We start from the raw sequence: 11150 nt of genomic DNA, 5'->3' as shown, positions 1-11150 counted from the left end.
TTCTTAAAACACCGAGCTTCAAAATATCTTCCTAGTATACTGCACGAATGTTTCTTTTGCCATATTGTCTGGGGTGTTTGATAGGTTTTCTCAAAGATATGTAGCTGTAACACACACAACCCCAATTTGTTTTCAGGTGGAGCAGCCAGTTATAACCCAAGGATCCTCTGTTACAAAGATAACTTTTGAGGGGCGCCAGCCTCCCACAGTTACAAAGATAACTGGTGGCAGTTCTGTGCCTAAGTTGACATCACCAGTTACAAGCATATCTCCCATTCAGGCCTCTGAGAAGACAGCAGTGTCAGACATTTTGAAAATGTCTTTGATGGAAGCTCAGATTGATACAAATGTAGAGCATATGGTAGTGGATCCCCCAAAGAAGGCTCTTGCCACTAGTATGCTCACTGGTGAAGCAGGATCATTACCCTCCACCCATGTGGTGGTGGCAGGGATGGCGAATTCCACTCCCCAGCAACAGAAATGTAGAGAGTCCTGTTCAAGTCCATCTGCTGTTGGCCCTCCCCTAACGACAAGGAAAATCGATGCACCAGGAGTGCCTACGACAGGCCAGTTCATGCGTATTCAGAATGTAGTCCAAAAGAAAGCTGAAGAGAGCCCAGCAGAAATTATCATCCAGGTAAGAATCGGAAGGAACACCAGAAATCTTGAGCATATTGGGGGTTGTGGGTTTGGTGTGTTTTGGGATGTCACAGGAAAAGTCAAGCCAAAATGGGAAAGAGATTTATCTTTGAGATGGCATATGACAAACTTGGTTTACTACCTGTTACAAATTTATACTTATTTTCTGAAACAAAGTCCTAGAAAATTGATGGATATTGTCACAACAGCACACCTTAGAGGCAGTCAAGGGCCCTGGGCCCATGTGTCTGCTTGATTCATAGATGCAAGCCACACTTGCCAGTGTTGACTCAGCAAGTCAACCTACAAGATCAGCAACTTCCCAGGTCAAACTTTGGGCTCCCCAGTCTTTGCCCAAAGAATATAAGTAGTTTGTACTTCTGGGATATAACTGGATTGTACTCCTATTTCAAGTTAGTTTCAGGGACCCTTTCCTTGCAGAAACACAGTTCTTGATCCAAATTTATGGTTTTCAGGACAATAAAACCTTAATTAACTGAAATGTCTGGAGAAACATGTTGTAAGAAAATGTTTCTTAGTAATTTAATTTTATGTCTAACCTGGGATTAACCGTAAAGCTTTGCTTTTTATTTCAATCATTGTGTTATTGAAAAATCTTATTATGGTTACTGTCCTGCCCTGGTAAGTACAGGCTAGTGAACATGATGGATTATTCATTGACAGTAGATCTAACTATGCCTCACATTCCCTTCATTTTAAAACTCATCTGTCATCTTGTATAACAGGTCCAGACTGAAAAGTTACACTGGGTCCAGAGTAGCTTTTAGAAGTTGTGTTTTATTTCCCTCTCTCCTTGCAAGGTATCAGGTTGTTCTCTTGACATTTATCGTTTTTGCTTGGAAGGTGTCAGAGCAGCACATTTTAGTTAATTGAGAATTTGGATATATTGAAACGTGGATAGTCTAGTATTTACCGTAGACTCACTATTGTGTGACTTAGGTGTTCCTATAGTAAATTTTGCCTTTCCTGCGATGCCAAGCCATGAGAGAATGCAAATTGACCAATATTAATCCAAATATGATTTAACTTAATATGGGGGAAATGCTTAAATGCAAATAGATCTGGCCATTAAATTATTCAAATAATTTGTTCCTTCCTGTCAGAACAAATGTTAGTGAACTAAATAATCCTTGACCAAAGGATTGGTTACGTTTTCTTTCCACCTGCAGAGGTAGGGTTTGGTGAAAAACGAAGTTTCCTGGCTTTGCCATTCACTGTGTGACTTTGGGCAAGACTACTTAACCTCACTGTGCCTTCGTTTCCTCATCAGTAAAATGGGAGTAAGGAATGCCTACTTTACACGATTGACATAAGGATTACACAAAATTGAGATGAAGCACCTAGCACAGTACCTGGCTTGTAGTGATTGCCCAATAAATGGTAGCTATTACTATTTTTACTAAAATTTACTGTGGCTCCTGGGAGTTTAAATTGGTATACTCACTAAAGTGAAAATAATTTTGAATAACTTATTTAGAAATTATTTTCTGTACTTTGTGAAAAGGGGTGAAAATGTAATTTGCTTCATGTATCAAGGGTGACAGCTAATGAGTGGGTTCTCTACAAGAATATCAACTAACTTTTAGCATGTACCATATGCTGGGTTGCTGTGCCAGAGGGAAGAGCAGCATAGTGATTAAGAACCAAGCTTTTGGAGTCAGAAATGCCTAGATTTGAATCTCACCTGTACTCCTTAACCACATTGTGGCTTGGAGCAACAGAGTTAACCTCTGTCCCTGTGATGAAATGGAAACAATAACACTTAACTCACAGGGTTGTTTTGAGGATTGAGAAAATGTATATAAAGCAGCTGGTTAAGTGTCTGATACAGAGTAATACTCAATAAGGATAGCTTCTGTTATTATAATCATCACTAATATACGGTTAGAACATTTTCAGGTCTCACTAGTTATGCTTAGCTTTGACCCAAAGTATTGATTTTTACTGATTTAGTAAAGAACCTGTTGACATGAGTGAAGGAAGTCTGCAGAAGTTCTTTGATTCCTTAAAAACTATTCTGTAAAAATTCAGCATGTTTAATATTAAACGCTTTGTAGACAGATAATCTGTATTTCATTTATTCATTCATTCATTCATTCCACATGTATTATTTAACCTCTGTCTTCCAGGCACTGTGCTAGTTGTGAGGATAGAGGAGTAAACAAAAGGAATGTATCTTCTGTTCTGAAGGAGTCTATATATGTGGAATTGATAGAATTTTAGAACTGCAATGATCTTTAGAGCATATCTTCTCTAATTATCTTATTTTACACAAGATTAAACTAAAGCTCAAGGAAGTGAAGTGACTTTTTCAGAGGTCCACAGCAAGTCAAAGCCAGAGCTGAACTAAAATTCTGACCCTACCTGAGACTTTTTCACAATGATTAGCTATATGGAACAGGGGCAGGAGGGTGAGGGAGGAAAAACAAAAAAACTTCAGCACCCTAGAATCAATGCCTAGGCATCTTACACTATTTTCTTGATAGTATTAAACTTAAATTTGCATCTTCCCTCAGTAGATGGTTGTTTTGGTTAGGTATATTTTCAAAGTGCTGATATTCAGCTTTGCTCTGGGGTTTTTATGTTAAAGATACATTATTCATTTGGAAAGTATTTATTGAGCATCTAATGTGTGCTGGGCCCTGTTTAAAGTTATGGGCATCTAACACTGAAAAAGATAGTCGAGTTCTGTGCTCTGGTCCGTACTGTCTTGGATCTTACATTCTAAGGGTGAGAAGAAAACAAAGAGATGATAAATGCAATGAAGAAAATGTAACAGAACATAATAGGAGTGGGGGGTGGGATCGAGCCAGTACTCTGGTTTCCTTTCATAGAAGAAAGGCTTTTCAAAGCCTTTTACTCTAACCATTTGAGCTAAGATGCAGATGACAAGCTGGAACCAACCATGTAAGGATTTGGAGGAGGAGTATTCCAGGAAGAAGGGAAGAACTAGTGCAAACACCCTATGGTACCAGTGAGTTTGGCATAAGGCTGGAGCCATCCATGGTAAGGCTTTTGATTTCATAGCAAGTACAATAGGAAACAATTGTAGAGTTTTAAGTAGGGGTATGATATGAACTGATACACCTTTTAAGAAGGTATATAATAAAGTTGAGAAAAAAGAATCTGACAAGGCAATATGGCCTAATATGTGTTTATCTATTGGTATTTTTATTGTTCAAAAGACAGTTTTGTCCTCCCTAGTCTTATTTTCAATAAAGATTGTTATTATGTGACCCAAACAAATAACTTCCCCTTTGAACTACCAAAGGGCTTAAAATATATTATGGTATCAGCAGATTAATCATTCATCTTACAGATAATAATAAGCAAAATCTGATTACATTTACATTTAAAATATGCTTAATGACCAAATAAAAATGTCCTTCAAAGTCTGTCTCTTGAATTAGGCCCAGACTTCAGCCTCCTTTGTTAGAAGAGGCACCATTAAGGAGTAGAAAGATCACTTTGAGTTGTAGAGGACTTGGGTTTGAATCATGGCATCCTGGCATTAACACTGACCAACTGTGTGACCTTGATTAAGTCGCTTACTATCTTAGTTTCCTCATTTGTAAAATGGGAATAATATTAAGCATCTAGCACAGTGCCTGGCATCTAGTAGTTGTCCAATTAATGTCAGTTTCCTTTTTTCCTTCCTTATTGTTGAGGAAATCCTTCTGTCACCTTTTTTTTTTTTTTTAAACTGTAAAGCTCTCCTGTGTCTTCTCTTTCAGGCCATTCCCCAGTATGCTATTCCTTGCCACTCCAGCTCCAATGTGGTAGTAGAGCCCAGCGGGCTCCTTGAGCTAAACAACTTCACCAGTCAGCAGTTGGATGACGATGAGACGGCAATGGAGCAGGACATAGACAGTAGCACAGAAGAGGGAACCGAACCCAGCCCCTCTCAGAGTTCTGCTGAACGGTCCTAGTGTTTTGGACACAGGAGTGCACTTTAAAACCTACTTGGTTACCAAGTGTCCAGGGAAGCCCTTGTATTTTGATGTCTAAAGAGAGCACTTTGCCCATGCTTAGACTGTGGACCCTGAAACAGCAGTGTTTGAACAAGGATTGCTGCAGGAGTAGCATTTTAAAACAAGATAAAATTCACAGGGGAATGTACTTCTTTTTGAAAAAAGAAAAAGATGCACATCTACAGTGACGTGAGACATGATATTCTTTCTCTGTCGGACCATGGCTAATGGAAAAGTTTGTCTTGCAGTGGAAAGCGACTTTTCCTGTGAATGTTCCTCAGCTGGTTTCTACTGAGCAAAACACCATCAAAAAAGGAGAATGTGAATAGTTTGTATTTTGAAACAGTGTGTCAGGAACAGTTTTTTTTTAAATCTTGTATGTTTTTGCAAATCCCTGCAAGTGCTGAATTGGTTAACATTTTACATCTGCTCAGTTCATATTTTATAAAATAACTAGTTCTTTAATACTGGCATTAAAGAAACCTTGTTAGATGGTAGAAATCAGGTCCCTAACCCGTGGGAAATACTTTTTGGGTGGCTTGTACATTCTCACCAATTGTATGCTAATTTATTGTGTTGTTGTTCCTTTGTGCTCTAGGCAGCACACTTGCCTTCTATTTATTTAAATGTAAACATTTCAAAGCAGGCCATATTCCTTCTGACAAATTTCCTGTACGCTGGGATTGCCTACCTTTTCCATCTCCAAACCTCCCTCTTCTCCTTTAAGAAAACTTAATGAGAAAATGTTTCATTGTGAAACAGAGGAAAAGAAACATTTTCTGATCCAAAGGAAATGTTCAGTTATGTTCAGGAAAACAAATTATTCATATGATGCTATCTTAACATTGAAATTGCACATTCATGTTGGACTGAGACTTTGAAAATAACTTTTACATAATTTTGTTTACCCCCCTTTGAAATGTATAAAAAGTTCATTTACAGTTCTAAGTATAATGGTTTTAAACATTCTACCTTTTTAGGACACAATTTGTTAAAGCAATATGTTTGGTCTTGTGATCACTGTCTGTCACAAGTAGAGTGAGGGGTAAGAGGGTGGGAGGGTAAGAGTCAGTTTTGACAAGTTGTGGCAAAGGAAACTATACTTTTCATTTTTTTTAAATGTAAATAGAAAAATTTTTAACGGTTTTATATAGATTTCACTATAAATAAGCGTTTTAAGACTGACAAATGTTGAACTGTACATACATATATCAGCATAACTGCCCAATTTTTTGGTGCTGAAGTACTGTAAGTAGAATTCATCAATGGTCTCCGAATTTTTACATCTATATCTGGGGAAAAAAACTGTGATCCTGTAGTTAATAAATTCCCACTGAAGTGACACTGAAGATTTAAACACAAGCATTCACAAGATGCACTGATCTCTGGTAGTTGTCATTATTTCTGCTACGTGATAAGGACTTATACCCATAGATGGAGCTCTTGGTTATTATTTTGTTGTACAAATTCACGTTGAAAAGACTTTGTGACTGTTTCTAGTTAAGTAATTTTTTTTAACCTCTTGGGTCATAGACTTCTTTGAAAATCTAATTATACTATGAACTCTCTCACCAAAAAGATACACATGCCAATATACACGTTAGGTTTTGCATACATTTTTAGGGGTTCATGGGCCCCTAAGTCTATCCATGTATTCCAGGTTAAGCCCTCTGTTATGGTCAGTCCATTACTTACAGATGTAAGTTTTTATAAAATATCTTTTAAATATTCATGCATCAGGTAACAAGAGCAAACTTGAATAAAGTCATTATGTTCTACTTCTACATATTCTGGCACCATAGCATACCTGTGTCCCTTTGAGAATTTAGCCTTAATATGTTTCAGCAACTGAAATGGCAAATGAAATTTCCATAGTCTTCATTTTTAAAAATTAGTATATATTTTAACAAACTATCAAGTGTGGGATATAATCTTTTTTCTTTTAAAGTTGTTAATTTCAAGGAGAGCATGAATTTCAGTTTATTCGACAAATATTAATTAAGCATCTTCTGTGTGCCAGGTGCCATTCTAAGCACCAGGAATATACCGTAGTGAATAAACAGAAAATCCTACCCTAATGGAGTTGATAAACAAGGTTACCTGCTGATGAAATGGATACGAAGGCTAAAGGAAAGAGGTAACAAGAGTGGCTCTTAGATTTCTTGATTAGGTAGGTGGGTGGTGATGCCATCTCCAGGCATACTTTTATTGAAAGTCTTAACATTAGATCTATTAGTATTTCATATGTTTAAGTCCATAAGTTAAATGTAAATTTAAGTCATCCACGTGAAAGATATTCAGAGATTACAATGCAAATGCTACAAAATTAATAAACCCTAACTGTTAAAGACAGTGATAAGAAAAATCCATTTGGTTTAAAGTAAACGTTGATAAATACTTTGTACTGCAGATGCAGTTTATGGTGAACTTAGAGAACTTAAAAAAAAAGTAGTTTTATTGAGATTAATTCACATGTCATACAATTCACCCATTTAAAGTATACAGTTCAGTGGTTTTTTAGTATATTCACAGAGTTCGGCAGTCATCACAACAGTCAATTTTAGAGCATTTGCGTAACCCCAAAAGAAACCCTGTACCCCTGAAACCACCACCACCCTAGCCCTAGACATCCGCTAAACTAATTGCTGTCTCTATGGATTTGCCTATTCTGGACATTTCATATAAATGGAATCATACAATATGTGGTCTTTTGTGACTAGCTTCTTTCACTTAGTATAGTGTTTTCAAGGTTCATGTTGTAGCATGTATCAGTGCTCCCTTACTTTTTGTGGCTCAGTAATAGTCCATTGTGTGGATATACCACATTTTATCCATTCATCAGTTGATGGGCATTTGGGTTGTTTCCACTTTTGCGCTCTTATGAATAATGCTGTTACGAACATTTGTGTACAAGTTTTACATAAATTTTCAATTCTCTTGGGTAAATATCTAGGAGTGCAATTGCTGGGTCATATGGTAAGTATTTTTAACAATGTGAGGAACTGCCAAACTCTTTTCCACAGTGACTACACATTTTACATCCTTGCCAGCAGTGTAGGAGAGTTCCAGTTTCTCTGCATCTTAACCAACACTTGCTATAATTTGCCTTTTTAATTATAGCCATGCTAGTGTATGAAGTGGTACCTCATTGTGGTTCTGATTTACATTTCCGTGATGGCTAATGATGAGCATTTTTTTCATGTGCTTATTGGCTGTTCATACATCTATGGAGAAATGTCCTTTGCCAATTTCTCAATTGAATTATTTTCTATTTTATTATTTAAATTGAGAGCTTTTGAAGTACAGAAATATTACTACTCTTAAAGAGAAAAGTAAGCTGTTTTCTGGAAATTAATTCATCACCCTTAAAATCTTAATCAGGTTCTCGTTCTTCCTCTAATGTAACAAATTGCTTAACATCCTTAAAACTGTACAGAGCTTTATAGTTGAAAATGCCTTTAAATACATTTCTTTGTGAGGTTCTGTCAATAGCCTGCTGGGCTAGGAGACCTCAGTAGCACCTGGGATAGTGCAAAGGAAATAGTGGTCAGGTGGTCTGTATTTGAGTCCCAGGCTCCTCTGTTTATTGGTCATATGAACTTGAGGAAGTCACATTCCCCATAATACAAAGTGAATGTTTCTGACCCCATAGGATTATTGTGAAGACTAAATGAACTAGTTTATGTAAAATTTCAGGCATTTTTTAAAAAGCAGATTCATCTCAAAAAAATGCCAGGCACAGAGTTACGAGCTGTATTTTTTTAAGTCTAGTATTTATACCACTCCTCTATAAATAGAAAACTGAGGGCTCGGAGAAAAATGATGTACGAAAACTCACAAATTATGAGCTAATAGGTATCGTGCCAAGTCACACAAGTTGCTGCTTTCTCTAGAGGAGTGTGTGCCACCAGAACAGGACTGGCCTTTGGAAGGACAGAGGAACTTGGTGTTGGTCTATAACACGATCTTTTGCCAGCCTTACTTGCCTTCACACAGAAGGACAGAGGAAGGACAGAAGCCTTTGGAAGGACAGAGGAACTTGGCGTTTGTCTATAACACTATCTTTTCACCAGCCTTACGTGCCTCAAACAGAGGTGCTCAATTCAGTTTGAGTTTAATTATGTGTCACAAGCTCCTGATAAGAGGAAGTGGAATAAAAAAGCACCATATAAGCAAGGCCGATAGTGAAAAAAGTCTTCTGCCTCTGCTTGCAGGTTTGTAAGCCTTTAAGTAAGTGAGATTTGACGACCTATATATATATTGAAAAAAGAAACACTGTAGATTTTGTACTTGTGGGAAGGCTCACTCTGCCTTTTTCTCTCTTCCTTGCTTATGTATACACTGTAACTGAAAACATGTGCTTGCTTTGAAAACAAAACAAAAAACCCAACAAGCCTTGGTTTGAATCCTGACAAGCCATGTGAGTTTGGACAAGCTCTAAGAGGCTTAAAACAGCAGAAGATGGAATGAATTATAATTCCTACTTTTAAAAAAGACATCAATAATATTCCTCCCAAGTGGTTCTTTCTGACTTTTCTTTCTCTTCCTTCAAATAAATAGTTACTGGGTACTTTCTTTGGGCTGACATCGGGGATACAATTGTCAGCCAGGGGGAGAAGCCCCTGTCCTCATGGAGCTTCAGCCTAGCAAAGGAGATATGTTCATCAAAGATCACACCTAAATGTATTCAGTGCTAAATGCCATGACAGGGAAATAGTGCCATGATAGCATATAAATGGGAAGTTGGGGAGTTTCCCTCAGGAAGGATTGTTTAAAGTGTAATCTTAAGGAAGAGGATTGAACTAGGCATAGAGGAGGGGGACAGCTGTCCAGTAGATGGACAGCAGATAAAAACCCTTGTGGTGGAAGGGGAACTTGGGCCAGTGTGACAGCAGCATGGAGAGCAAGGGCAGTGAGCGTGGTGGGAGCGGAAGGTGGAGACCAAACTATATGGATCTTGCAGCTTATTATAAAGGTTTGGGTCTTTTTTCTAAGAACAATGAGAAGTCATTAAGTTTTAAGCCATTAGAGCTGGTAAAATGAATTAATACATTTACAAAATATTTGGAGTTATGTTGGTCCATTGGAGCAGAAAAATATATTTAACATTTATTTTCTGATGCTAGTCTCATCTCCTTATGTCCTTTTTCTCTAACATCTTCAGTGGTTCCCCAGTACTGTAGTATGAAGCTGGCATTCAAGGGTCTTAGCCAAAGCTTCAACCTACATTTCTAGATTCTTAACTCATTTCACTACCCTGGCCTACTGCCTGTCTCCCTCACCGCACACACATTATGCTCTGCATTAGAAAGTCTCACTCATTTCTCAAAGCCCAGCTTGAATTTCACCTCCTTCACTAGGACTGTCCAGATCTCTTCAAGGAGGATTCATTCCCCCCCCACCCCCTCCCCCACTGCTAGGTTCCTCTAGCATTTTGGGAGAAACGTGTTTACTAAGCACTTATTATTAGTTACCTACTGTAAACTATATTGCATAAGGATCTTTATAGGTTTTTTTTTTTTGTCAGTACTTAACGCGTTGCCAGTTTTCTCTTCCAATAACTGACTTTTGGCTTCATTGATTCTATTGTTTTTCTATTCTCTGTTTAATTTATCTCCATTCTATTCTTTATTATTTCCTTTCTTTTGCTAGCTTTGGTCTTAGCTTTTCTTCTTTTTCTAGTCCCTCAAGATGTAAAGTTAGGTTATTGATTTGAGAGCTTTCTTTTTAATGTAGGTATTTACAGCTATAAATTTCCCTGTGCATTGCTTTTGCTATATTCCCTACACTTTGGTATGTTGGGTTTTTTTTTTTTCATTAATTCAGATATTTTCTAGTTTTTCTTGTGATTTCTTCAACTGTTGGTTATATGAGTGTGTTGTTTAATTTCTACATATTTGTGAATTTTTCAGTTTTACTTCTTTTATTGATTTCTAGCTTCATTCCCATAGATGTTCTATCCATGATTGAAAGTGGTGTACTGAAGTCTCCACAAGTCTCTATTGTGGAACTATTTCTCCCTTCAGTTTTATTAATACTTGCCTCATGTATTCTGGAATTCTGTTTGGTGTATATATCCTTATAATTGTTTTGTGTTTTTGATGAATCAACCCTTTTATCAGTGTACATTGTGCTTCTTTGTCTCTTAACAGTTTTTACTTAAAGTCTATTTTGTCTGATATTTAGTTTAGTCACCTCAGCTCTCTTTTGGTCACCATTTGCATGGAGTATATTTTTCTATCCTTTCACTTACAATCTATTTGTGTCTTTGGATCTAAAATGAGTCTCTTGTGTATAGCAGATTTGATCTTTTTTTAATTCAATCTGCCAATATTTTTGAATGGAGAGTTTAATCCATTTACATTTAATGTAATTATTAATAAGGAAGGACTTACTTTTGCCATATGGTGTTTGTTTTCCATATGTCTTATACCTTTTTTATCCTCCATTTCCTCCATTACAGCCTTCTTTTGTGTTTAGTTCATTATTTGTAGTGAAATGTTTTGATTCCCTTCTCAA

At 37.0% G+C, this 11150-nt stretch overlaps 1 protein-coding gene across 6 annotated transcripts in view; it reads left to right on the top strand.

Annotated features, from left to right (window-relative positions):
• EMSY (EMSY transcriptional repressor, BRCA2 interacting) overlaps nucleotides 1-7258 on the top strand; it is an 82108-nt gene extending 74850 nt beyond the window's left edge. For 5 of the 6 annotated variants that reach the window (XM_082659718.1, XM_082659716.1, XM_082659719.1 and 2 more), the window contains 2 exons: nucleotides 137-637; nucleotides 4395-7258. In XM_082659718.1, the coding sequence (XP_082515844.1) occupies nucleotides 137-637; nucleotides 4395-4589 (696 nt within the window). In that variant the 3' untranslated portion in view covers nucleotides 4590-7258. The remainder of the gene's footprint in view (nucleotides 1-136; nucleotides 638-4394) is intronic. The other variant, XM_082659720.1, reaches the window with a different exon arrangement.
• Nucleotides 7259-11150: the final 3892 nt, after the last annotated feature.

Source organism: Grampus griseus (genome assembly GCF_964374135.1).
Source record: "Grampus griseus genome assembly, chromosome: 8".
Lineage (NCBI taxonomy): Eukaryota > Metazoa > Chordata > Mammalia > Artiodactyla > Delphinidae > Grampus > Grampus griseus.
The sequence above is the reverse complement of the archived record's forward strand: the minus strand, read 5'-3'. Positions and strand labels throughout refer to the sequence as shown.